The 26,114-nt window shown below is 41.8% G+C and overlaps 1 protein-coding gene across 3 annotated transcripts in view; it reads left to right on the top strand.

Annotated features, from left to right (window-relative positions):
- IQCH (IQ motif containing H) overlaps positions 1-26,114 on the top strand; it is a 179,091-nt gene that overhangs the window by 103,914 nt on the left and 49,063 nt on the right. For all 3 annotated transcript variants that reach the window (XR_011439700.1, XM_070269954.1, XM_005603326.4), the window contains 3 exons: positions 3,208-3,383; positions 7,734-8,006; positions 12,259-12,450. Coding sequence is in view for 2 of the 3 variants with exons in the window: in XM_070269954.1 (XP_070126055.1) it covers positions 3,208-3,383; positions 7,734-8,006; positions 12,259-12,450 (641 nt within the window). In the remaining variant the exon portion in view is untranslated. The remainder of the gene's footprint in view (positions 1-3,207; positions 3,384-7,733; positions 8,007-12,258; positions 12,451-26,114) is intronic.

Here is a 26,114-nt window from a genome sequence, read left to right as displayed (position 1 = left end):
CGAAAGTATTAGGCTTCTATTTTAAATAATTGAATAATTCAGTCTATGCCCACCTGCAATGGAAAATTTTGCTAATATGGACATTTCTGAGAGATTATGAACCAAATGTCTTTTCTTTGTACACTATCCTCATGATATAGCAATGCAATCCTCAAACCTTTTCAAGAGGAGTAATGAAAGTTCAGAAATAGTGGTTAGAATGTAGAAAAAGTATTTGCTTGTTAAAGTAGGAAGAAACTAGAAAAATTAGTAATAATTTTGTAGAAAAATGAATGAGTCTCTTTTTATTATTCTATTAATTCCTAGTAAAGGGTGTTGATTTTTCTGCTTATTCAGGGAAAAAAAGATAATCCGATCACACTGGGAAGACTTGTCATTTCGATATTGGCTGTGAACTCAGGGTGTCAAGTGGGGACAGCAATGGCTAGTGTTTTCAATTCCTAGATGAGTTAAGCAAGAGAGTGACTGATATTGACTATTGAGTAGCAATCAAAGCAGCCTTCATCTTCATATTAATTCCTTTCCAAAATTACCTGTCAATTAACTTTGAAATTTGTGGATTCATTATCAAACCACATTAATATTGGATACTTTTTTTTGGCCAGAAATGAACAGAAAAGGTGAAATTAGCAACATGATTTATCATTTGTAACTGAGACATTTTTTTCCCAAGAAAGATTTATTTTTCTCCTGCTATGGAGTCTTTAACTTATTTTTGTTGTTTGTTTTTGTGTCCTACTTTTTTATACTTTAAAAAAACACTGGTTTGGTAAAGCTCTAGTCTCTTCTTGACAACAAGACTTGGAATGACTAATTGGATCATTCAGCAATTGGGTACAAGTTATCTAACTACTGTCTCCCCATTAATTTATTTTGAGGTTTATGTGGCAATTTGGGTTCCAAATTAAATAGGAGCCACTTAAATATTTACATCTCTAGATCACTTGCTCTAGAGCCAGCACTGGGCCAGTTCAGAACACATTGCTTCTAGCTACAAGATGCTTTGTCTCTGGAAAGGGAGATTTCTCCTGCATGCCGAGGATCTCACTTACTGTGTAAGACTTTCCATCTCCTGAATCCCTCCATTCTCCGCAGTCCCTTTGGTCAGCCCACAGGGATTTATTGAGTGGCTCCCACACACGCCACACTGTACCACGGCTTGGGGAAATAGAAGAAAAAATACACGCCTCACCTGTGGGAAGTTTGGAGAGACAGGATTAATAGATTCAAAACAACAGGATGGAACAAAGAGGACATAATTTCATCGTGTTAACTCTTGAGGCACTGACTAAAAGGAGCACTAGTGTGGAAGGCGGGCTGGGGACTCACTGTGGGCTGGCCCCGTCAGGATGGGCCGTGGGGTAGATTCGTGCATCTGGACTATTTGTTGAGCAGCTACTGGGAACTAGATCCTGCACCGGGGCTTTATATATATTCTTTCATTTAATACTCCTCAAGCTCCATGCCCCAGGTGATTTTGTTCCCCATTTTACAGATGAAGAAACCGATGCTTAGAAAGGTTATATAACGTGCCCAGGGTCCCTAGGCAGCTGAGCTAGAATTTGATCAGTCTACACTCCATATACTCTGCCAAACTGAACAGAGGAGTCTTAAGATCCTCTCTTGGCCCTGCCTGACCAAGGAGACATTTTACAGCCCTCCCTCCTCTGGACTTCCCTAAGCACCTGTCTGCATGCTTCTTTGTACCCATTACACCCCGCCATGTTTTACGGCTGTGTGCGCATGCGAAAGGGTTGCTACCTGGCTGTTGGTTGCCATGCTGTGGTGGCTGCATGTTGCTGTGCTGCTGTAAGCTATGCCACCTGTATTTCAAATACCAGCAGGGTCACCTGTCCCCTGGTGGACAGGATTCAGCGGAGCTTCCAGACTAAGATAGACTAGGAAGAAGGACCTGGCCTCTCACTTCCAAAAAAATTGGCATGAAAACCCTATGAATAGCAGCGCCAGAAGATGAGAGAATGGCGTGAAAAGACCAGGCAGGGTTCTGCTCTGCTGTGCACAGGGGGCACTAGGAGTCGGATCGACTCGGTGGCACTAACAACAATAAAAAAGTGGTTGTTTCTCACAGGTAGCATTTCAGTTGCTTGGATTCCTGTGTTTCCCTCCATGTCTAGCCAAGGGCTTTGCCACTACCGAGCAGTCATTTTATGAATGAATGGATGACTCGATTGGCTGCTGATCTCCTCTCCATACTCCCTGAACATCCTGCAGCCTGGAGTGGGTAATCTTGTCTCGCTATTCCATTTGGATGGGATATTTAATTAGGATTTCTTTCTATGTTCCTAATAAGAAGGCTGTCTTAAGAAGAAGAACAGTAGGGCCAGCCCTGGGGCGGAGTGGTTAAAGTTCTGCATGCTCCACTTCGGCAGCCCAGGTTCACAGGTTCAGATCCTGGGTGCAGACCTACTCCACTTGTCAGCCATGCTGTGGAGGCGTCCCACACACAAAATAGAGGAAGACTGGCACTGAGGTTAGCTCAGGACTAATCTTCCTCAAGCAAAAAAAAGAGAAAGATTGACAATGAATGTTAGCTCAGGGAGAGTCTTCCTCACCAAAAAAAAAAAAAGGAGAACAGCTAAATTAACGCAGTGTTTTTTTTAAGCCAAGAATCACTAAATGTGCTATTTAAGTAATCTCCTCCTCTTTGGGAATGGAGCAGGGAAAACGTTGGTTTCCTGAAATATCATTTCTGTGGTCATAATCAGACCATTTATTTGGACAGGACATTCCCTCAATTGGCCCTGCCAAGACCAGGCAGAATAAGAAATTGCAATTTCATCAGCTTTCTAAAGTTAATAGCTCTGTTTTATAATTTACTAAAGTTAATGGGATAAATTTTTAAAGCAGCATGCAATTCCCATTGATGTTAATGGGAGTTCTGGGGCTAAATCCCTACATATTACTTGAAAGTACACTTCCACGGTACCTCACAGCCCTCCTTCTGAAGAAATTGTTGTGTCTATTTTTTTTGGTGGTAGTGTTATTTATCTTTTCTTTAGAGAAATGCTAAAGTGCAAAAGAAGCTGGTTAAATTGCTAACATTTGTACAAGACCAATCTAAACTAACTTCACCGTGGCTTTTGGATATGGTCTTTATTTTAAACTGTGTGACATCAATCTGATGTCAGAGCTCATAATGTCATTTACCTTTATACCAGTAATTAACATTGTGCTTGTTGCTTTCAGATGCCAACGTGAGCGTCATCTACATCTGCTCCCATCCAATGAGTGACGAGCTACTGCAGTATTACAATAAAATCCTGAGTCTACAGGCAGCTGTCAAATCTGGGAACCTGAAGGACAGAAGTGACCTGCAGGACAGGTTCAAAATTATCACCCCTGAAGCTGTGAACATCTTCACTGTGAGTTTGTCTTCTAATTACTACGGCTTCAGGGATGCAGTAAAATTAAATTGGAAATTTTATAACTTGCAACGCTCTGGTACACATCAGTGAAATATTATTGCAAGTTTAACAGCTTTACTGATTAGACTACTAGTTGGGCTGTAGGAAATAAATATTCCAGTTTAACTTTCAGACTTAGTTGAGCTACCCCTGCCCAGTGTCTCTGTGGCTGAAGCCTAATTGCAATGTTGTGTGGTACCATCAAGTAGGTGAATTTACATCATCTACTGTTCCTTTTTCTTAATTTTGTGTGGAGGACACCAAGGCAGAGAAAGGCTGGGCCTGCCCACGGTCACAAAGCTAGTTAGGGACAGAATCTAACCCAGGGCCCCTGTTTTCTCGTTTCCACAGTGGCATTCCTTGTTACCCCATGGGTTTTTTTCCTCAGGGGAATTTGGCCTGATTTACCATATCACATGGTCCAGAATGAACAAGTTAAAGAAAACATTTTTTTAACTTGCACTGATTTTTAATGAATAGAAGGAATTCTGAGTGGAAACCTGTCCCTAGACAAGAGCTTTTGGGAAATTCATGGAACCACGAGGCAGCGTTCTAGAATAAGGCAGTGCAAACGATGGCTTGAAATGAATTTCTTTATATTTTAATGAGAATTTAAACTTCCCGTGTTAAACCACCAACATTTTAATATCTAATGGACTACGCAATTTTGAGGAAACTTTTTTTTGTATAATTAAGAGTCTGAATTTGCTGATAAAGAGAGCTCTCTCCATTCACAAATGGGATGCACCGAAGTCAACTCTCTCTCTATTGCCAGAGAAACTGATTGCGTGCTTTATGTAGGAAAATATCTCTGTGCTGAGTTACTGCCCACTAACCCTTCCGATGTGCCATGATTTGACCCCAAAAAAGGCCTGCCAGGGCTGGAGGGGGCTGCTATTGCATTTCTACTTTGCTGGTATACTCAGTGAATTGTTATCAGTTTTTACTCTCTTCTACCACCATGAAGATTTTATTTTTTCATAACTGGTTATCTCAATGTTCCCAAAAAACTCTCTGCCCAGCTCTGTTTCATTAGCATCAGTTGGCTGTGGAAGATGTAGGCAACGTCAGGGACAGGGTAAGCAAGAGAAAGGACAGGGGACAAGTCATCATATTCTTACTTATATTCTTGGGAACCTCCCAATGTCCTCCACCAACGCCAGCGTTGCCTTGGTGCCTCCTAGCTATCCTCTGGCCCTAAGGGCAGAGTTACTGTGGACACTGGGAAGCAAGGGAAAAAAGAACTATCATTAGTGTGCAGTTAATTTCCTGATTTTCTCCAGCCATAAACTGGAGCTAATGCCTGAGAGCTGCCAAGAAGGAGTTTCTGCACATCTGAAATGCCACAGACATTGAAGAGGCGTGGAATGGGGAAGGGGCACTCATTTGGGAGAAGGAACGGGAGTAAACTAACATTTGTCAAATGCTTAGCATCCATTTTCTCATTTGATCCTCAGAACAGTGCAAGAAGACAGAAATGATCTGTCTCCTTCTATGGCTGAGGAAACCAAGACTTGTTTTCTAGTCCAAAGTTATGAAGCAAAAGTTAGCCAAGAGTATGAACCCAAATCTGTCTGACTGCAGAACACCATCATGAACTGGAGGGACTGCTTTGTTCCCAGATGACCTTGTGGCCTTGGGCAAGCCCCTGTACCTCTCTGGTCCTCTGTTCTTCATCTATAAAATGAGGTGATGGGTTGGAGCGTTTCAGTAATCCTGTTGCCTGAGAAGTGCACCCTCACCGGTCCCCTCTTTGACTTCCAAGCAGGAGACAGGCAGTTAGCACCACCGGAGGCACTGGGCTGCCTTCCTAGTGTCGGTTCGCATCTTTGTGAGTAGAAACAAGTAGGAAATATTTTAAGTCCTCAATATTTCTCCTATGTGTTTAAGTTTAAATTATTTGAGCAATTAATCACTCATAGGCAATCAACTTGTTAAAACACAAAAATTAAACTCTTACTTTCAAATCAGTTCCTGCTCACGTTTGGCTATGGCTTGCTTTCTTTTTAATGGGTTTGAGATTGTATCAGTGCCGCTTTTCATTCAAATGGATGGCTTTGAGGAGATTTTTTTAAAGCATGCCAGAAATCTGTTTGTACATCTCTCCAAGTTACTATACAATGTTTGAATCTGTAATGGTAAAAAGTGCTGTTATAAAGTCATCATGTCTCATTTTGAACATTTTAATGTTTATGAAGACATCTTGAACAACTATCTTTTCTCTCAGGAGCTCTGTTGTCTTGGGGTGGGGGTGGGGGGTAAAAGATACATAACATAAAATTTACCACGTCACCATTTTAAATGTACAGTTCAATGGCATTAGTACATCCACATTGTTGTGCAACCATCGTATTACCCATTTTCAAAACGTTTTCAACGCCTCAAGCAGAAATTCGGTGCCCACTAAGCAGTAAGTCCAGAAAAGCCCCGGTGTTACATGGAAAGACATCTCAGAGCTGGAAGGACCCTAGAGACTTTAGTCCAACAGCTCATTTGAATATGCGGAACTGAGGCTCCGAAAGGGTGAGCTTTCTAAATCAACTTGCAGGTTACAAAATTAGGCAGGACTGAAATCCGGCGGCTCCCCTCAGTCTCTTTCTCCCACACTCACCAGTTAGACCAGCCAAGTTTGCAAACTGGTGCAGCTGATATTCCTGGGAAACAGTTGCGTGACGTTTCTCCGCATTTTAATGCCATGTTGAGTAGATAATTTTGACTGGACTTGGGGGAGTAGATGCTAGTCTACAAAATCTTTCTGGCACCTTGCATTGAATTATTTGCATGACGTTTTAATGACTTTATTGTAAAAAGAGAGCTTTCTCTGTAACAATAACTACTACTATTTATTCAATATCAACTCAACGGCATGCATTATAAAGCTGTTTTACATTCATGGTCTTCTCTTATCCTTAGAGCAACCCAGCAAATGGGCATTTTTATTCCCATTTAACAGATGGAGCAACTTAGGCTCAGGGAGTCTAAGTCGTTTGTCTAAGTTCAGGGAGCTTATAAGCGATAGAGCTCGATTCAAAGCCAGAACTGTTTGATTCCTAGACCCCAGGACTTTCTCGTGTGCCATGCTGCCCTCTTCTCTGGAGGAAGAGAGCACAGTCTTGGGTTTTCACATTCCATCCTTGGCTACGGTCTTTCCCATGCCCATCCTCACCTGATAAAATCCTACCCATCCTTCAAAATGCACCTCAACCCCAATGTCTGTCATAATAATAATGACACCAGCTAACATTCATTAAGTGTTTAGTATGTCCAGGCACTATTGTAAGTGCTTTACATGCATCATCTTGTTTAATCCTCACAGCATCCCTCTGAGATGGGCACTATTATGATACACATTCTACAGATGAGGAAACGGAGCCCCAAGGAGAATGAGCAACCTGCTTTTTCAGCTCTCCCCACCAGCATGTGGCCTCTGCCTCCCTCCTCCAGGCCTCCGAGGCCCTCTGTGGCTCCTTATGGCCCTTCTCAGCCTTGAATTAGTTCTGCATTAACCGTACTCATTTGTGTCCCTGCTCTTTGAACGCAGAGATGTGATTGTGTCAGTTTTGGTGTGTGCTGACCATCTGGCTCCGTCCTCTGCCCGTGTTAGACCCGCCAGAATTATTTACTTAATCTTAATAATGAGTCAGTCACATGTATTGCTATGCTGGGTCTAAATAGTCAAAAGTGAAATAAAGTTTTCCATTGGAAAATGAATTTGAGTCCTGCTGAAATTTTCAAATATTTTCCATTCGTGAATCCTCTCCGGAGTGTTGGCTAAAACCATGCTAATCATTGTAAAAGCACTTATTCCCTGAAACGGAGTTTGTGGTAGAACTTTGGAAAGAGTATCGAGTCAAGGGCCTTTTTCCTATCGAATCATTTCAAGAGTTGCCAGGTTGGGAGTCCGGTCTCGAGAAGAATACTGTGGGGCTTTTTTCTTCATTTTTTGTATTGATTTTCCAGACACCAGTGTTAAACCATGCCAGAAGTGTTGCAGAGATGAATCAGTATTATCCAAAGGCCCCAGCCTCTTTTCCTTCTGACAGAAGGATAATTCCACGTGGATCAAATAAATACAGATGTGTAGTAATTAGTTCTATTCCCAGTGAGCCTATTTCCAACGCACTAAAGATGTGAGCGATTATGGAGCCTCACCCCAACAGCTTTTATCAATTTAAACTGCTAAACAACGGGATAGGTCATAACCCAGCCTGCTATTAATAATGCATTTATTGTGTGCAACGTTATAAATTAGGTGTATGGACTAGAAAAAGAACACCTTTTAACAAGAATAATATGATTTTCCCCCAGAAGCATCGTATGTGTCTGGCCACTCTCCTAATGTACAGTCCCAAGGCAATGAAAAGAATAAAAAATCTCATCCAGGGAAAAGACGCCTACATCGTCGGTGGGTTCCTCCACAGAGATGATTTAGCTGTGGCGGATATGTTAAACATACCCATCCTGGGCCCGGAACCTGAGCTGGCTCATCTTTATAGTACCAAGTCCGGAAGTAAACGGATCTTTGAAAGCGCCAATGTGCCAGTCCCTCCTGGAATATATGACATCTTTAGTCACCAACAGGTATGTGGGGTGGACAGGTGAGGCTCTGTTCAAATACTTCGCACCCTCTGCCCTTGTGGGACCTTTAGGTCTTCTGGAGCCAGCCCTCCCGGATGAAGAGCATGTGAAATGCTTGAGTTGATTTGATGGGCTCTCCTTTAGGCCTTCATGTTTCAAAGTGTCTTCCTAATAGCCTTGCAGAAATTGCTGGAATTCCCAAAATATGTACTCATTTGGATTAAGATATTGCAGGCCCTGTTAATGTACTAACCTGCTATCAATATGTATGGCCTTAACATGCATTAGCTGATCCTCATATTAGCCAGCCAGTCAGGTAGCAGGACCCCGTGAAATGAGAGTGCGCTTTGGCTAAAAGGAGCAGGTTTGGAAAGCTCCAGAGAGTGAGCCCTTCTGCCTAGTCAGGTTGCAGAGGGCCTGTAGCAGAGGCTGCAGACATCCTTGGCTCTGTAAAAACAATCCTTTGGCTCCTCAGGAAGGGGCCATAAATGGAGTATGGGGAAAATCCCAGAAAGGTGAAGCGAAATGGCTCCAGACATAAAACTATCTGCTTCTCGGTTTTTGCCTCGGACCAGGTCTATGGCTATGCGTCCTTCCAGCAGATAGTTAGGCCTCTTACTATTTGGAGAACTATAATATCAGCCACCAGAAATGATTTTTGAGTTCACTCTGGCAGATGTTCTCCCATTTAATTGCTATCTTCTTTCAAAATAAAGAAAATAAAAAGACAAATGGTTGTGAACAGTTCCTAACTTCTGTGTCAGTACATCTCTTGACTATTACTCTGAGGCAATCACAACCGATCCCCACCCTGCCCTGGGAAACTGAAGCACCGTGCACGACGAGGCAGTCTGTGAGAGACGATATTTAGGGATCCTCCTTCTCTCTCAGTTGCCTGATCACGATGCTCGTATCTCACAGCTGCTGAGCCCCAAAATCAAGCCTTTCAGCAAATCATACTTTTCAGAGACTAGTTTGAAGATATTTTTAGCTTATTAAATTGCCCTAAAATGTTCAGTCTTGCTAGAGTGTTCTAGGGCAATACATGGCTCACGAAGGAAGTTGCTCTTAAAGGTAGCAGAGCCTGGAAAAGGCACAGGCATTTTTAACAGCAGCAGAAGAGAGAGGCGCCCCTGATCTGGTGTGTCCCTTTCATTGTCATTAGCCTCCACTGGAATCTAAAGATAACAATGTGGATTTCCTGACTCTGCCTCCCAGTACTCGACTGATGGACTTAATGCACGTGAAATGCATTTTCAAACAATCCAATTTCATATGTGTACATTACACTAAATAACCTTCAAAACTTTAAAATGTATGTGCCATATTTATATTGAGTCTCGCTTTCATCTTCACCGGTGAGGACTCAGGCAATCTTTGCTATGAAATATTTTAGAACTTTCTATGTTGATTGTGGTTAAAGATACAAACACATTAAATAGAGCAAACATCCCTCTAATGCTAGATACAGAAGTAGGAATAAAAACCTCCTCCTCGCAGACAAATTGGATTTGAGGGGTGCCATTTTGCCTCTGGCATGTGCAATCTCTGTCACAATAAGCCAAGTTATAACTGAGTTCTACTCTAGTTGTACGAAAACATACGTCTGAGGTCAGCAAGAACTGAAGGACTCCGCTGAGATTCTTCCAGATAGTGACCACCCTCCTAATCTATCTGAGCGTATCAGTGTTTTGAATTTGCCAATGGTGGGGAATCAATAACGCTTTTTACCAATGTGCATCATAAACGTAAAGCCAGTGAAAGAAACCTGTGATTATTTTAATTTGGCTTAATAAATATTCCTATCAGTTGGATTTTAGCAGTAGACGTTTTTCTATTTCTGTTCTGCACCAGTATAAAATGAGTGGCAATGAAAATATTTATTACATCTTTTGACAGAGAGACTCAAATAGAAAATGATAAATGTTTGGAAGTAGCACAAAGTCATTTGGTTTATGATTAAGTAACTTATTTATTTATTTTTTACATCTAGCATGAGTACAGTGAGCATTTCCTGTTTTGATCCATAAAGTAACCATGCAAGTTCTCTTTCTGGAGTGTGCTGCATATGAAATATTGACAGCTTTGGTTAAATAATCAAAAATGGCGATGCTATTTTAAAGTACTATTCAATTTTCACTTAAAGATAGCACATAATTCTTTCCACTGGTGCAGTCTTTACAATACTATTGATCCTTTTCATTACTGTAGGGGATCCATCAACAGACGCCCATTTATAGGATTCTCAGAAGCAACAAATAATAGGATTTGGAAGAAACAGATAAGAATTCTGATTAGTAGTTGAAACCTCCAAATAGACAATATATCCAAATACACAATGAAAAAGGCTATGCCAGATCACCTTTCCTTACACTAGCAAAAGAGTTTTATTGGATATTAACAGGCCAAAGACCATGTCTACTTCTGCAAAGTATGAATACAGCAAAATATGGTTGAATATAGAATCTACCTTCTAACACAACGTTAGAAAAAGAGGGGACGTAACTTTGGAAGGCACATTGAAAAACTTTCCTAGGCTATGCTCATAGCCGTGTGGTGTGCAGACCAGAGTACTTTTCATTTAAACACCCAAATTATCCACAGACACTACTTGATAATTAGGGAGCTAAGACAATTCCATTTTCACCCTAATTGAATACCCCATGGTTGCATGGAGCTTCCAGGGATCCAAAGTATGCGCCTCATGGTATAACTTCCACACTGCTGTGGACTGTAACGTCCCCAGGAAGATTCGCTGGAAAGACGGGACTCAAGAGAACATATTGTGCCTTTAATCCAAATAATCCTAATCAGCTAGCTCCAGACTTCAGCAGAACTATAATCCTGAGTCCTTTCACATTCTTTAGTTAAAAAAATAAAAAATAAAAATCCATTTGGTGAGCAAAAACTCATCAAAAGAGAAGAGAATAAGAGTGTTGCAGAGGCCTAAGTACAGAAAACCATAACCAAGAACAGCATGGGGTAGTCTCAGGAGAGAGAAGGTTTTGTGTTGCTTTGTTCCTTTGTGGGAAGTATAAACTGGAAAGTCTAAAGAGAAGACCAAATAAAAAATCATTTTGCGATCTAATGAATTATTTGTCCCCAAGGCTCTCCTAGCACAGTATTATTTATAATTAAGCAATCTTGCTATAGACTGTTATCTGATTCAAACGTATCCCAAATGGCTTATTGACTGTAAGGAAAGTTGCTTCTCTTTCTCTCTTCTGACTCCCTTCTCCACCTCCACCTTCTCCCCCACCTCTCTGCAGGCTGACAGGAAGCACAGTGAAGAGGGCATGAGCCTAGGTGCTGGAGTCAGAGCCACCTGGGTAGAGCCTGCCCTGCCACTCAGTGCTGTGTGATGTGGGCAGGTTATTTAAATTAGCTGAGTCTCAGTTACTTACATACAAAATGGAGCTAATAGTGGCCTCTACCTCATAGGTTTTTGTGAGTATTAAATGAGAAAACTCGTGTAAAGATCTTAGCCAAAGACCTGGCTCCTACTGACAGTTCAGTAATGTTAGATATTATTATTAATTGTTATTATTATTATTATTATTAATATCGTTGTGATATTAGAGCTTGAACTTCTATCCCTTAGACTTCCATGTGATTGAGCCCAGTTCTTGAGAAAATACTGTTTCAAATAAAATGTAGGATAGCTGTGTATTCTAGAAAAGTTGCTTTCATGACTGTGTTATCTCCTTTATCTGTCTTGTTCACATAACACTCTTGGCCAGTTGACCAGCCGAACAAATGTATTTCATGTACATTAATGAGGAAAAAATTAAATATTTTATAGGTTATAACATTTAAAAGCTCAGCAAAGCTCCAAGCAGTTAAAGTTTTCAAGACTATAACTCTTTATAGTCTTGAAACTATAAAAAATATCATTTGAAGAATCAATAAGTAAACACATAATTCTCCAAAAAAGAAAGAAAACAATACCAAGATTCAATTACAGATATTCGAGGATGCTTTCTTTTGCCTTCAAAAGCCAGCAAAATGATAATTTGAGGATTTCTCATAAAGAGGACTATACTTTGAAACATGTCATTGGTCCCATTGGTTAGTGATTTCTTCATATCACACACATAGCACTTAGAACTTCTAATCTGCCTTAATAACTGCAAGATAATTGAATGAACAGACCATTTGAAATAAAGATGCATGAAAAGTACAACTAAGTGACTATACTAATAAGGAATCCAGGAAACTAGCTGTAGTAAGTGTTGCTGTGTCTTGGGCCCCACAGATGATAGAACAGCTGAGTCAGCTGATTACCGATCACCTGGAAATCCAGCGCTGGCTCTTTAAAATGGACTGTGAGCTCAGAGGAAATGGGACTGCATTCTGTGACATTCCTTCCCACCTAAAGTGCTACAAGTGGATCCTAAAGGAGAGGGGCAAATATGGCCGTGAAGACTGGAGCAAGAAATGGGCCCAAGTGAGTGTTCAATGGTGACGTAAGCCCACGGTGTCTGACAGTTAGGAGATGGAACAGCAGGCTCAGCCGGGAGATGAGAGCACATCCTTCTAGACTCAGCTGTGTGACCTGCCAGCCGTGAGACCTTAGGCTAGTCATTTTGACCTCCTTGGGCTTTAGTCTTTACATGCAAAGTGAATGGGGTGGATTAGGTTATTTTAAATGTCCCTTCTTTGGGCCCTAAAAGTCTTCATTCACGTCTTCAAATGGATTATGATAATTAGAAAGGGTTTTTTGGTTTTTTTTTTTTTACCATATTCAAATAACATTACAAATCTCATTCCTTCTAAGTGATCTTGATCATATGCTTCTAACAACTGTTGTTATCAAGCTCGCTGTATTTTATTATGAGAGAGAAATTCTATTAGTGAGCGGCTGTCACCTGGAAGCTAGTGTAGAATAGCGTTCTGTCAGGAGTCATACGTTTTTGAAGACAATTCAAGGAAATTTATGTAACTGCTGGCCCCTGTGAGATCTTGAGAAAATTATACATCCCCGCCAGAAAATCTCCAGGCAAAAGCTGAATAATACGTAAGAAGTCTTAGCATGTGAGTGGACGTATACAGATTTTTCCATGTATGTTGGTGGAAGAATGAATTGTACAACTTCTTAGTCTGTTCCAAACTTGCTTAATAATTAAAGTAATTTTATACAGTTAAATATAGAAATTAAACCCACCATTCTAAAAGCTGCCTCACTTTGCACCCAGGGGCCTAGACTTGCCCGGCTTCTCTTAATCTCCAGTCTCTGTTTGGGCTGCCCCACTGGTGAAATCATAACTTAGGAAAATAGCAGAAATCAGGAAAATTCAGATGCAAATTCCCTTAGTTGATTCCTTCCCTCCCAAACACATAGTGGTGGGCTGCGGAGTGATTTGCATCCGCTTTGAGCATCCCACCACAGAGGTACATGAATCAAGACACAAGTGATAGAAAGGGAGGGGCACACGGGAGAACCACATTATTCTTGTGAAAGTGAAATGATGAATAAATCTAGAGAACAGTCAGAAGAGAGAGTTCCCTTTGACAAATGTTGCTGTTCTCCCCATGATCTATTCTGGGCTTTTCTTCCCCCTCCATCAGTGAAGGGACTAAATGCAGTACCTGTCAGGCCAGCTTTTTACATGTTATTTAAAGGATACAAAGTGAATTACTCTTCTAGAAAAAAATAAAACAAGGAAAATGTATTTAATTTTGAGGCCCATAGAGGTTTCTCCTGTGTTCTCTTTGAACTGGATTTTATTTTATATTGTATAGAATTTTCTTTTTAAAGCAAAACTGTTGAGATTAAACCATGAAAATTATGACATTTTATTTAAGAAATTGAAATGTTAGTGTGCAAAGTATTTGCTGGTCCCAATATTTCAAACTAGTAATTTTTAAAGAATTCTCCTATCCCTAGACTATGACAAATTGGAAACGTCTGACTTTAAGTTTAAAAAATATGTAAAATATTGACCTTTGGCTGAATTGCACCTAGAAGGCTGACCATACATTATTTAATTTCAATTATTTTAAACTGTACCATTTTAAATTGTCACCAAATACATTTGGCATTGTTGTTAATGTTATTAAATGTGCAACTTTTGAATAATTAATAACCTATTTAAATCATTTTTTAAAATTTAACAAGGGAAATACAATTACTCAGAAATCTCTTTATACTCTGAGAGCTGTGCTTAGTCATGGCGTGGTTAGAAGCCAAAATAAAAATAAAAAATAAAGCGGTTCTGAAGAGCTTTTGTTTTGTTTGTAGAAGACTATTGACATTCTTTGCCTTCAAAGTGAAATCGTATTCAGAGTGGAAGTGAACCGCGGTCTCCATGGCGTGGAGCTGTGGAGAGTTCGGGGGTGGAATGACCTTTGTTCCAGAAGACCATCGTAATGGTGCACATTTAGACATCAAAGCATTACTTTATGAGCACAGGCGTGTTTTAACGTCCTATTACAGTTTGTAGACCTGTTTCTTTCAATAATGAAGATGTTGTGTCATCAAGCCTAGCCTGGCATGTACAAAACATATGCTGGCAGGTTATTAAAAATTTCAGCTTCTTGATGAAAGACTATCCTGCAGGCTAAGAGTCCAGAGAAAGACTCCATTCTGGGAGAATTATTAGAAATGAGAATATGACTGTAAGCACTAAATTATGTTAATACTTACAAATAGCATCATTTGCATAGCAGTTTATGACACGATACCATGATTTTTCTCATTGGTATGTTGTAGGCAACAGATTAAAAACAGTGCTGTTTATGGGAGTTTGAACTGTTTTGAGTCTCTTGCGTCTTATGCAGATAGTGGTTTTAGATGTGGGCATGACTCAGTGTAGACTTAAGGATCTAATATATAGGTTATCTTTTTTTCTACCTATCTAATTTAGAACCAGAGTCATTTGACTGGTTGCAGTTGAGATTGGAAACAAAGTCATGGAGTCAACAAATACTGAAAAGCTATAGTTACATTTTAAAAATCAGTATGGAATGTAGGTGATTTTAGGAAAAGCAGAATGTTACATGATGGCCACAATGAAAACAGAGCACAACTCATTTCTTTCATGGTATGTTGGTACCAACCTTATTCTCCTGATCCTACCAGCTAACAAAACCTGCTTCCCCACCCCCTCAGGTTCCAGTAAACCCACTCACTTACGTACTCAGTGCTTGTTAGCGTTTAATGAATCCACACACTTGTACACACTCCAAACTCCCCACTCTCAGTCGGGGGTACTTCTTTTCATTTAGAGGAATGAAGGCTAATGCAAAGGAAGGCACAAGTGTAGGGGAGATACCTTCCTGGACACTCACCTAAGACCGTGCAGGGAGACTCAGGCAGACATTTGCTGTGGTACCAGTCGTTCTTGTGGCTTTTTTCCCCTTTCTTCTTTGAAAGGGTAAGTCTTCCCTCCCTCATTCCTGGGAGATGGGTTTAGAGGCAGTGATGCTACTGGTGACGCCACTTTGCAAAAGATCTTTGCAGAACAGTTTCTCCGTGTACAGAGCTAAGCCAGCTTACTTTTGGGTTTCTCTGTGCAACCCTTCTTTGGGCCTCTGTTACCTGGATGGAGAGTGTTAGATGTGGAGGTCTTGGCATCCCAATTTTACCACTTAGGAGAAAAAGGATATTGAATTAGCTCTTGAATGGCACTATATAATATTGCAATTTTAGCCCTTTGCAAGAGCAGTTTCCCCATTACTTGTACTTCCATGTACTTTGTTGAACATTTGATATTAATCTGGGAATCTCCAAGGGAGGAAAATATATACATGTATGTAACTAATTCAAGGCACCCAAGCCTAGAAAAAGTAGAAGAAGCCACAGTCATTATTTTGCTTCCTTGTAGAACTAAATCAGCGAAAAAATACACTATTATGAGAGAGAACCATCAACCCATCAGTGCTTTAGAACTCTCTACATCTCCACTGTGAAGACCTCCACCCATTAGGATGGCCTTGTAACTGGGTCCTAGGAGCCACTGTAGGATGGCCAAGCTTGGTGCCTTGTGTAGAAGTTAGTAGGCCGTTACTAGGTGATCCCAAATAACCATTACCCTGTGACCACATAATTTTTTGGAAAAGTTAAAAGATAATGTAACAAGGTTAAAGAAATATTTAACCAAATAAGTACATAATCATTTCCCTCAAACATAGTTGTTTTCATTTTTGGGTATTAATTTCCAAAGGTGCTGCATTTATTTCTTACAGCTACAATGATAGTGTACATGCTGTTTAAACATCAGATCTTAAACATTCTCCATGATCACATGTAGTCGTCACAATTCATGGCTGTATAATATTCCCTTATATTGATTTACTCTAATAGATTAAACCTTTCACCTAAGTTGGAAATTTAGATTATTTCCAGCTTTCCCTTTTTTTGGTGGTGGTGGGGAGGGAGGGAAGAAGGAGGAGGAAGGAAAGATTAGTTTGTTTTTATTTTTGGTTTTGGTATACACCTCTTTTTGCTTCTGTTGAATCATTCCCTAGGAGAAAGACCCAGGAGTAGATTGCCTGATGGCCCTTGTTAGGTATTGCCACATTACCTTCCAAGAAGACCGTACTGATTTCCAAAGCTACTAGCAGAGAATAAGCACACTAGTTTTGCCACCACCTCACCAGCATCGGATATTATAAACTATTTTCACTTTTATTTTAGATGTCAAAATGTATAATTGTTATTATTTGATTACAAGCAAGAGACATCCTTTTCTCATGTCCTTATTTATAATTTTATTTTATGTCAGAAACACATTTTGGTATTAAGAGAAAAATCTAGGTTTTCCAGATTAAGAAAAAAATCTAGAGTATTATTTTTCCCTAGTCATTAAACTACATACAAATGATTATTCATTTGTTTATTTTTTTATCTTAAAATCTTGACTTCTTAGATTATGTATTTAGTAGTTGCCACAATACTGGCCTACACATGAGATTAAGCCTTTTGTAGATCGATAAATACGCTGTTAAGGTCTTGACATTTTCCCTGTATTTCATAATAACAATAATAAATAGCATTGTAGAAAACCTGCTGGGTGCCAGGAATTGTGCTAAGCACTTTACATGAATCATCTCATTCCATCCCAAAAAACCCTAGCATTCTTACTCATTCATTTCCACACAACTTTGATAAGGAAGGTATTGTTACTCTGTTTACAGATGGAGAGACTGATGCTTGGGAAGTTCAGTGACTGGCCCAAGCTCACATGGCTAAGAAACGATCGTGCCTAGCTTGGAACCCACATCCACTGCTCCTGGCCCAGCGCTCTTGCCACACTGAACTGAATCCACTTAGAAAAGACCCCATGTTTGAAAATCCCGGAGCAGTGTTCTCCCTCAGGTCCCTGCTGTTGTGACCCCCTGCCCCTGTGGCAGGTTTTCTGCTTTCTACAGAGACTTGTAGGAAACACAAAGGTCCCTGGAACGCAGCAGCCATTGGTCTCAGATTTCTTCCCTTCCTGGCCGCCAGGGGAGCTGCTGTCAGGAAAGGCAGCGAGCTGGGGGAGGTGGAGGGCCAGCCGGCACACCCCTCAGAGCTGCCGGAGGAGCCCTGTCCAGGAGTCCCCATGATTCAGCTTTTGCAACCCAACCGCCTCACATGCCTATTTACTTGCATGGGTGTTGAGAGTGAGTTTCAGATAGCACCCTTTGGCTGTTGATGGAGGTGACAGATTTCAATGCCTTTCTCAACTATCGTGCTCATTGTAGTGAGCCTCAAATTCTCACAGAGCTATGAGTGGTCCGTCTTCATAATCAGATGCAGCATTAAAAATACAGTGAGCATTTAAAACCCTGTTTTTTTGGATAAGCAACCAAACGTTTTGTTTGTTTTGGTTCTTTCAATCCCCTGTTCCAGGTTGACATGGTAAACTCCCTTTGAAGCGGAATGAGTGTGGGAATAGGTTAGTCTGAATAACTGAACAGTCAAGGATAACTAAGAGGTAGTCTGGCTTGGGGGGGTCCATAGCCTGGGACACTGAGGTCAGACTCCCACACTCACTAGGGGGAACCATAGGCAAATCTCTGCAGCTCTCCAAGCCTTCATCGGTAAACAGGGATAACATTAGTACCTGCCACCTGGAGGTGGTGAGAATTAAATGAGATAACCTTTATGAATTGGCTAGCATGTACTTAGCACATAAGCCTTTGAGAAATGCTATTTGTTATTATTCTTGTCAATATTACCATAAAATTGCATTACAATTAAATACTGGTAACGTTGAACAACTACATACAATTTAATCTTTTTTTGGTGATTTAGAAGGTCTTTTAAGGTCTTGTAGGCTTCCAGAATATTGTTCTGTACGTCAGTTGTCATTACATAGGATTGTGGCTGTTGAAAATACAGAACATCGACCCGACTGTGCCTACCCAATGATCTACCCAGATAATGCCTTTCAAAGAATAAACCTTGAGAGTGTCTTGGTTTCTTATCATTTGAAAAGAGAAAATAATTCCAATTATTTGAACTTCCTACATGTTGAATAAAGAGGCATTGACCTGATAAAGTAGACATTATTCTGACCACAAGATTGAGACCCAGTTGCTTCATTTTCTGGTTCCAGTTGGTGTCTTTTCTAATTAGTGTAGCAGCACGGCACCAGGAGCATCGGAAAGGCTTAATTATTTACATATCTTTCCTTATCTCTGAAAATGACTTAGAATGTTTTCTTCCAGTTCAATGGTTATTTTCATGAAGCTGCCAGGCTTGGGTTTGAGGTACTTCTCTGTGCCTGAGGAAGATGACAGGAGAAGGAAAATTGCCTCCCCAAGTTAAATGAAAGCCTGGTCCCCCTTCTGAGGACCTATAATAATCAGCTATACAAGCTGTTGGTTTGTGTGTCCTATTGATTTAATATGGTTCTAATCAGTACATAAAGCTATGGGCCTGCAGTGTGAATTTTTCATATGCTTACAAAGTACCCTTTGATTTTCTGTCACACGTTAATTACAGCGTTTTGCCATTAAATAGGAAGCTTTGTGTAAACTAATTACTAGGTAATCATTGTCTACTGCAAGCGTGCTGTTTGTACCTTTTATTTTATTCTAAAAATGCGCAGATCTCACAGTCTGGAAACACTCTACCTTCCAGCCATTAGCTCTCACTAATTCATAGCATTATTGTGGTGAGAGTGTAGGAGTTGTAATTGTTGTGGTATCAGAGCTGTTAATTACCGGAGTAAACAGTTGAAATGGTGCCAAGGTCTATTGTACAAGGCAGAGAAAAGGAGGTTTAAATGTTACTCCCACCATCTGGGGACTGGGGGAGAGGCAAATGCTCGGGAACAGCAGTGAGGCGCTATCGCCGCCTCAGCTCCGGGGTTGGCGGCCATATGGATCCGGAATATTTTGAATCAATTGAATTTAACTGCCAGTTTTTCGCAATAACAGCGTGGAAGGAAGGAATAAAGCAAAAGATGAGAGGAACGAGAATTGGTTAGTGTTTTCACATCCAGGAAGTCCCCGCTGGAGTTCTTTTGGAAATATCTGCTTTGCTGAAAACCACAGAGCAGGCATGGGCATTTGGAATGGATTCAGAATGAGTTTTACTCTCCTCCGCCCGCGACTGCGCCATTTGCTTCTGGTCGTCTGTCCTCGCGCCCCCTCGGGGAGAGAGGGACGCCCTTGAGAAGGCGCGGACTTTCGTGTAATTGTGCGAGATCAAACAAACAGCCTCACTTTTGGAATTCACTGATTTACGACCCTGGTATTTTAATGAGCATGGTCTACACAAAAATAATAACAATAAACATAGAATGCTATTATATCCACCTCAACTATACACAAATGTATGTGAAAATATCAAAGACGGTACGGCTCTTCACTCTGATTAAGAAAAGTAGATGCTTGCCCATTTCGTTTGCATAAAATTAAAGTACAAATTCTCATGATAGTCTCTTATTTCATTCCACAAACTCTCCCTCATTACTCGAATTAAAAATCAAGTTCAAAGAGCACATATGTTTTCTTTTGTTTTTAATTTTCAGTTAAAGGGTTTTTATTAGCATATGCAATTTTCTCAACCAGTGATATTTCTCTAACGGGAAAGAAAGAAACCTATTACCAATAATAATAATTATGGCTACTTCTACTTATGGTTGATTTTAGAACTGCGTGGTTTCTGCTTGAAAATATTGCATAATCTTTACAGCAGCCATATGTATTTACTTGATGTTGCTCTATATTTAATGTAATTTCCTTTAGAACCATGTTCCAATGTTAAAAATATTTTTTTAAAAATCAGCCACTTGCTGCTGTAACTACTTTTTAGTATCATTCCCCAAATGTGAACATATTCTTCTTTTTTTTAAACCACCCTGGATTATTTATTTTTAATTGTTCCTTTAGCAGATGTTGAAGTAATTCAGTGTAGGGTAAACAGCTCCTTTAAGAAGAAACATCACAGACCACCACATACACCAGGAACGAAGGACAGTGCTTGCCGGGCTTTTATGGTGGCAATTTTGGCCTCTGGGGGAAAATTTTTCCTGCTTTTGCGTATGTTCAATTAAGAATTTCGAGAAACGCTTAATCTTTATCTATTGAAACTCCCAGCATGCAGTGCGACAGGGTGAGCCTAGAAAGAAAACCATGGCCCCCTGTGGTGAGAGGGAAAAAGAAACAGCCGTTTAAGTGCTGGAAAGTTGAAAAGGAATGAACCTTTCTAGCGTTTCTGATCGGGGGGGAAGCAGTTGTGCTGAGCTTTGGAATGGAGGCACGACATATGTGCCTCAGTTGGACAAAACGCTTCTCAAGTCAAATTGACTGCGAGGCCTGCATGTTGGTGCAAGGTGGAGGCCTCGATAATGAGGGACAGACTCCTCGAGAAGCAGCGAGCGGATAATGCTACATAAGTATGGAATTATATACCGCATTTTCACCGTTCTGTTTAATGAGAGCCGCCACCGCAGCGAATCACTTACCACCCAGCCGAAATGGGCCATTAGCTATCAAGGGAAAATTGTCTTTGCCGCTTTCAGCAGATGGAGCAAATATTTTACAAAGCAATTTTACATACCAAAAACATTTGTGTGCCTTGGTAATGTTGGCTGTTTTACATTATGTTACCTTCTACAGCGGCATAATTTTCCATCTCATCGAAGGCAAAGTTGGCATTTTTGATTTTTAAATTCTCAATTAACAATTAAACATGGAGTATTAAAGCAGTCCTTAAACTTTAAGTAGGTGTAGGAAGTGGTTTATGACTTGCTGAAGACATTTTCATTTTTCCTTCTTCCTCTCAGCATATTTTTGCACTCTAAAGAGGGACTCTTTCTAATGATCTTAATGGAAAGGAATGAGTGAAAACGTGACTACTGATTGCAGAATGACAGCAACCAATGCACAGAGCGATCAGAGCATTTGCTCGCTTAAAACGTCCATCTTGGATTGTGGGTACACAGTCTGGCCCACCCAATTGTACCGGTTTAAAATGTTTAGGCTTCAAGTAACAGAAAATCCAACTCAAAATGGCTTTAAAAATAAGGAGAATTTGCTATCTCAGCTAACTGAAAATCCAAAGATTGGCTCTGGCTTCAGATACACCTTAATCCAGTGGCTCAATGTCACCAAGGGCCCAGTTACTTTCCATCTCTCCTCCGTGCTGCTCTCAATCAACTCGTTAGCTAAGAATGGGTTAGGGGCAGTTCCTGAAAGGAACTTTGGGACATTGTTACCCTGAACGAGGGGACAAAGATGCTAGGCAGCCAACAAGAGATGTCCACACTACCATTTTTTCATAAATTTGACAGCACAGACTTACCAGCACTTGTGGATGATGTGAGCTGACCCAGATTGACCATTTAGGCCCACTGATGGCAGTTACAGACGCAGATCCCCTCGCCCTATGGCATACTGGTAGCAACTGGATTTGAATCCCAGGTTGCTGCTTCATGGCTGTGTGACATGAAATGGGAATGATAATAACTACCTCAGAGAATGGCTTTGAGATAATAAATAGAAAAAACCCCTGGCACAGGCCTGCCACTTGATAAGCTTTCAATAAGTGAGAGTGGTTATTTTGCCTAAAAATGACTACGGTGGTAAAATGTATCCTGTGCACAGCAGAGCAACCCTGCTCCATTCACCCTCAAATATGGGATCCCTCCTTTCTCTCCACCTCTGTGCCACCAGCCAATTCAAATCCTGAGCACCTTTCAGGGTACCCCACCCTTTGCCTCTGAAGGAGGCAGCAGGGGTGGTGGAGAGGATGCTCCCAGGAGTCAGAGGCAGCAGAGGGCTCCTGCGGTCCCACGGTCCCATTCCCTCCTCTGTTCCATGGGGCATTTGTCTTACATGGTCCCTATGGCCCCTTCAACACTGACAGTCTTGCTTAGTGTTTTAGGTCATCGTCCTGCCTTTTGACCTTATGACACCCTCCATTCCTCCATTTAGGGATGTCAGAAGGCTCTAGAAAGCACGACGATCAGGGGAGGTCCCTTGGTTTCTCTTTTGAAAACCTGAGGTTTACAACAATGTCTGAGGTGAGAGATTGGAGGTGATTCGCCAAGAAGTTATTTTACTTAATTCATCACTGCAGATCCAGCAAAGAAGCTTTTAGATAAATGAGTTTTGGTGGGATTGACATTTAAAGCATTCCAATTTGTATTCCTTCTTCTTCCTCGCCCATCCTCCTCAACACACATACACACACACACGCACGCACATAGAATTTACTCGGGAAAGTTAACTCTCTGGAGTTTGAAGTCGCTTCAGTCATTGAGGGTAGTATTAAATTGGATATGCCAGTGGCTTCCCCTGAGATAGCCTGAATTTCTTTCAGTCAACTATCTCTTCCTTCAAATTTACACTCTCTTGATAGGAAAAGAGCTGAGAGGCAAGGCCCACGCTTGATGGACAAGAATCTCTAGGATGCAATGATCAGGCCGATGGAGGCCCTTTGCCTTCTGCAGACATCTTGGAACTCTCCAAGGTCATGACTACTGTCAATGCACCCTGAGGGGCAAATGTGAATACTGGACAAAGGGTGACAAGGCTGTGCGGTGGTGCAGATGGGCTGAAGTTTCTCCCGGATGGGAATTGCTCCAGAGCCAACAGCTCCACGGAGAGCGGCTAATACGCGTTGCCAGAGCCAGGGCAATCATGATGGAATGAAAACTCTGGAATTCTGATTTTTCTCAAAAAGTAAAGTGAATTTTTCTAACATTTGTTTATCATCCACAAGGTATATACTTTCCTTTCCACAGCCCCAGAGTCGTTAGCTCTGAATTATCGGCTAGTGTGGATTGTTGCAGTGAGGGCCAAATGAGCTAAGAAACGAGAGTCTGCTGGGACAGGAGCAAGTATTTTACAAACACTGTTCTGATGATTCACATGAATTAGGGGTTTTCCTGGCATGGGTGTGTGTGTGTGTGTGTGTGTGGTGTGTGTGCGCACGCGTATGTGCGTGGTCAAATTTATTCTGAACACAATAAGCCTGCATAGCTACAGATCTTCCCTCACCAGCATCTGCCCTTCAAGTTGTGGTAATTGTGTTTGAACTATGCAAAATGGTAATCACCAGAGAACAGAAACTCCCCCCAAAACTGAGAGCTCGTATCTGACGTCGGTAGGCCCTTGGTGGCCGTTGAGCCCTTGTTGCTCGTAAGGAAGAGGGTGATGTGGGTTTGTCACACCACTGCTGTGACGGAGCCACCCACCAGTTCACAGCTCTCACTGTGCTGTCGAGGGCTGCTTAGGGGGCGGGGATAAGATGAAGCTCGTACCCAGAATGTCCGATTGCTGCCCTTTCTTGAATGTATGAGCTGCAAGTCCTGCTGTATTTTTTTGTGTGTGTGGTTGGGGAGACAATTCTCTCTTCATTGGTACCAGGGCCATTCTTAGTATAATCCTTGCGTTTCCTATCAGATGCTTTCAAAGTAAAGAAAGAAATTGAACAGTTAATACTCCCTCCATTATTCCTCTCCATCTCTTTTTCTCAGAGTTAATCATGGCCCCAAGCTACCTCTGTGTGTCCCAGCATCCTCAATTGAACGTCACCCCACCAGTGCCTTCAGCTGTGTACTTCTCATGATGGGACGTGATTCATCCTCCAGATCCGTGGAGCAGACTTTCCTCTAGGAAACGCACCCCCTTGCTGTGGTTTGTGCACAGCGTAAAGGCTGTGGATGAAGGCGCAATGGCTGGCTGTGTGAGCAGAGGCAGTGGTGGCAGCCTGGCACAGGGTCCAGATGCCTCACACAAGCTGCGGCCTTACGAGTTAATTGTTGGCCCTCACGTAGCATGTTGCCTCTGAGGTGACACTTCATAAATGGCACCTCATTTATCTTCCCAGTGCCCCTCAGAGGCAGGGAATCCCAGAAAATCCACTCGAGAAGAATTGGTGCTTCTTAAGTGGTCATCCCCCCAGGTGAGTTCCTGGGCAGCGAGGAGGGAGCCTGTTGAGAAGTTCCACATTTTCTCTGATTCTGTAACTCTAGCTGCTCAGGGCTGGGTTCCTGTGTTTACCGCCACCATGATTCATTCCCCAAAAATGTAGTGTTCCCTGTGCAGAGCGCTGGGGAGACTGACCTCAAAGCCACTGACCACGCCATTAAGGAGCCCCCAGGGAGCTGGAGAGCATGAAGAAAGGACACTCAACTGGGGTAGCAGAGAAGGCTTCCTGGAGGAGGTGTGACCAGAACTAACTCAGAAAGGGTGGGGAGGAGTCAGCTGGGGCAGGAAGAGCAGGAAGGAAGGCAGAGGAAAGAAACTGAGCCAGGGCACTTTGGGGCAAGGCTGGGAGCTGGAGAAGAGAGAAGGAATCGGAGGCCAGTCACAGAGGGCCTTCTGCGTGCGTCGTGCTGAGGAGTTTCAACTGGATCCTCAAGGTGATGCGGATCTACTTTCAGGATGGAGGTGGCAAGGCTTCCACCTCTTCTTTCACTGCCTCTTCTCCGTCTTTACCCCCCAAAACACGCAAACACTTTTTTCCCCTAGTTCAGTTCCTTTAAAGGCCACACATTCTGTAATTTTTTCCCAGTTGTTTTTATTGTGGTCAAATACACATAACATAAAATTTATCATCTTAATCATTTCAAATGTACAGTTCAGTGGTATTAAATATGTCCATAATGTTCTGCAACCGTCATCACCATCCATCTGCATAACTCTTTTTATCTTGTAAAACTGAAATTCTGTACCCGCCAGCTCCCCGTCCCCTCCCCCAGCCCCTGACAACCACCATTCTGCTGTCTGAATATGATTTCGGATACTCTAAGCTATCTGTAATTTTTTGATATATGGATGAGTGAAGGAATGAATGAATGATTTCTCTTTGATGTCTTCACGTGAATGGCCACATAGCAGATCACTGGGCAGGTGGTGCAACACCGTTCAGCAGCAGGCAGGAGAGGCCCTTCAATCAGGGCAGAGCAAGAGGAAGTCTCTGCTATCCTGGGAGAGGGCCTGGCCTGTGAGGCTTCCTCCCTGGACACTCGGCTTTCCCAGCGGGGCGGGAATTGGCAGCCGTGCTTCCTCGTCCCACTCTGGGGCATTTCATGAATCACAGACAATTGGTCTTCTTCGATAGAGGAGAATGGTTTTAACTGAAACAAGTATAAAACAAAAAGAAAGATGGGTTTGCAGGACAGTACACAAAGATGGAACAAACAGGGGCCCAGGTTGTTGGAAAGGTGCATTTTGTGTGCTTGTTTATGATTTAGATGCGGGGCTTCGGGAAGAAGAGGGAATGTAAGGTAGAGAGCAGGGGAAATGTGTACATTGGGCAGGATCCGAAGGGGGAAAGGCCTGAGGCAGAGGCTGGCTGCCCGAGGCTGCTCCCTGCCCTTCCTAAGGGACCTCTCCTGGCGGGGTGTGGGGAGCCATCCTGAACTGCTCGCAGGCCAGGCACTGCCTCTTCCTCATGGCATTTTTGTTTTATGTCAAGCACTTACTAAGCTGACTAATGAGACTCTCCCACCAGTATTTTCTGGATATTTCGGAAATTATTCAGATTATTTGGACCTGCCCAGAGAATGCTCTCAGATGTGAACAGATGCTCCAAGGAGCTGGATGGGGTGGGGGAGGGGAGAAGAAGACAATCATGTTTTAATGTCATGGAAATTGGAAATAAATGAGGATACAGAATAGTTCTAAGATTCCTTCCAGCCCCACCTGCCAAAGCTGATCCTT

Source organism: Equus caballus, chromosome 1, assembly GCF_041296265.1.
Source record: "Equus caballus isolate H_3958 breed thoroughbred chromosome 1, TB-T2T, whole genome shotgun sequence".
Lineage (NCBI taxonomy): Eukaryota > Metazoa > Chordata > Mammalia > Perissodactyla > Equidae > Equus > Equus caballus.
The sequence above is the reverse complement of the archived record's forward strand: the minus strand, read 5'-3'. Positions and strand labels throughout refer to the sequence as shown.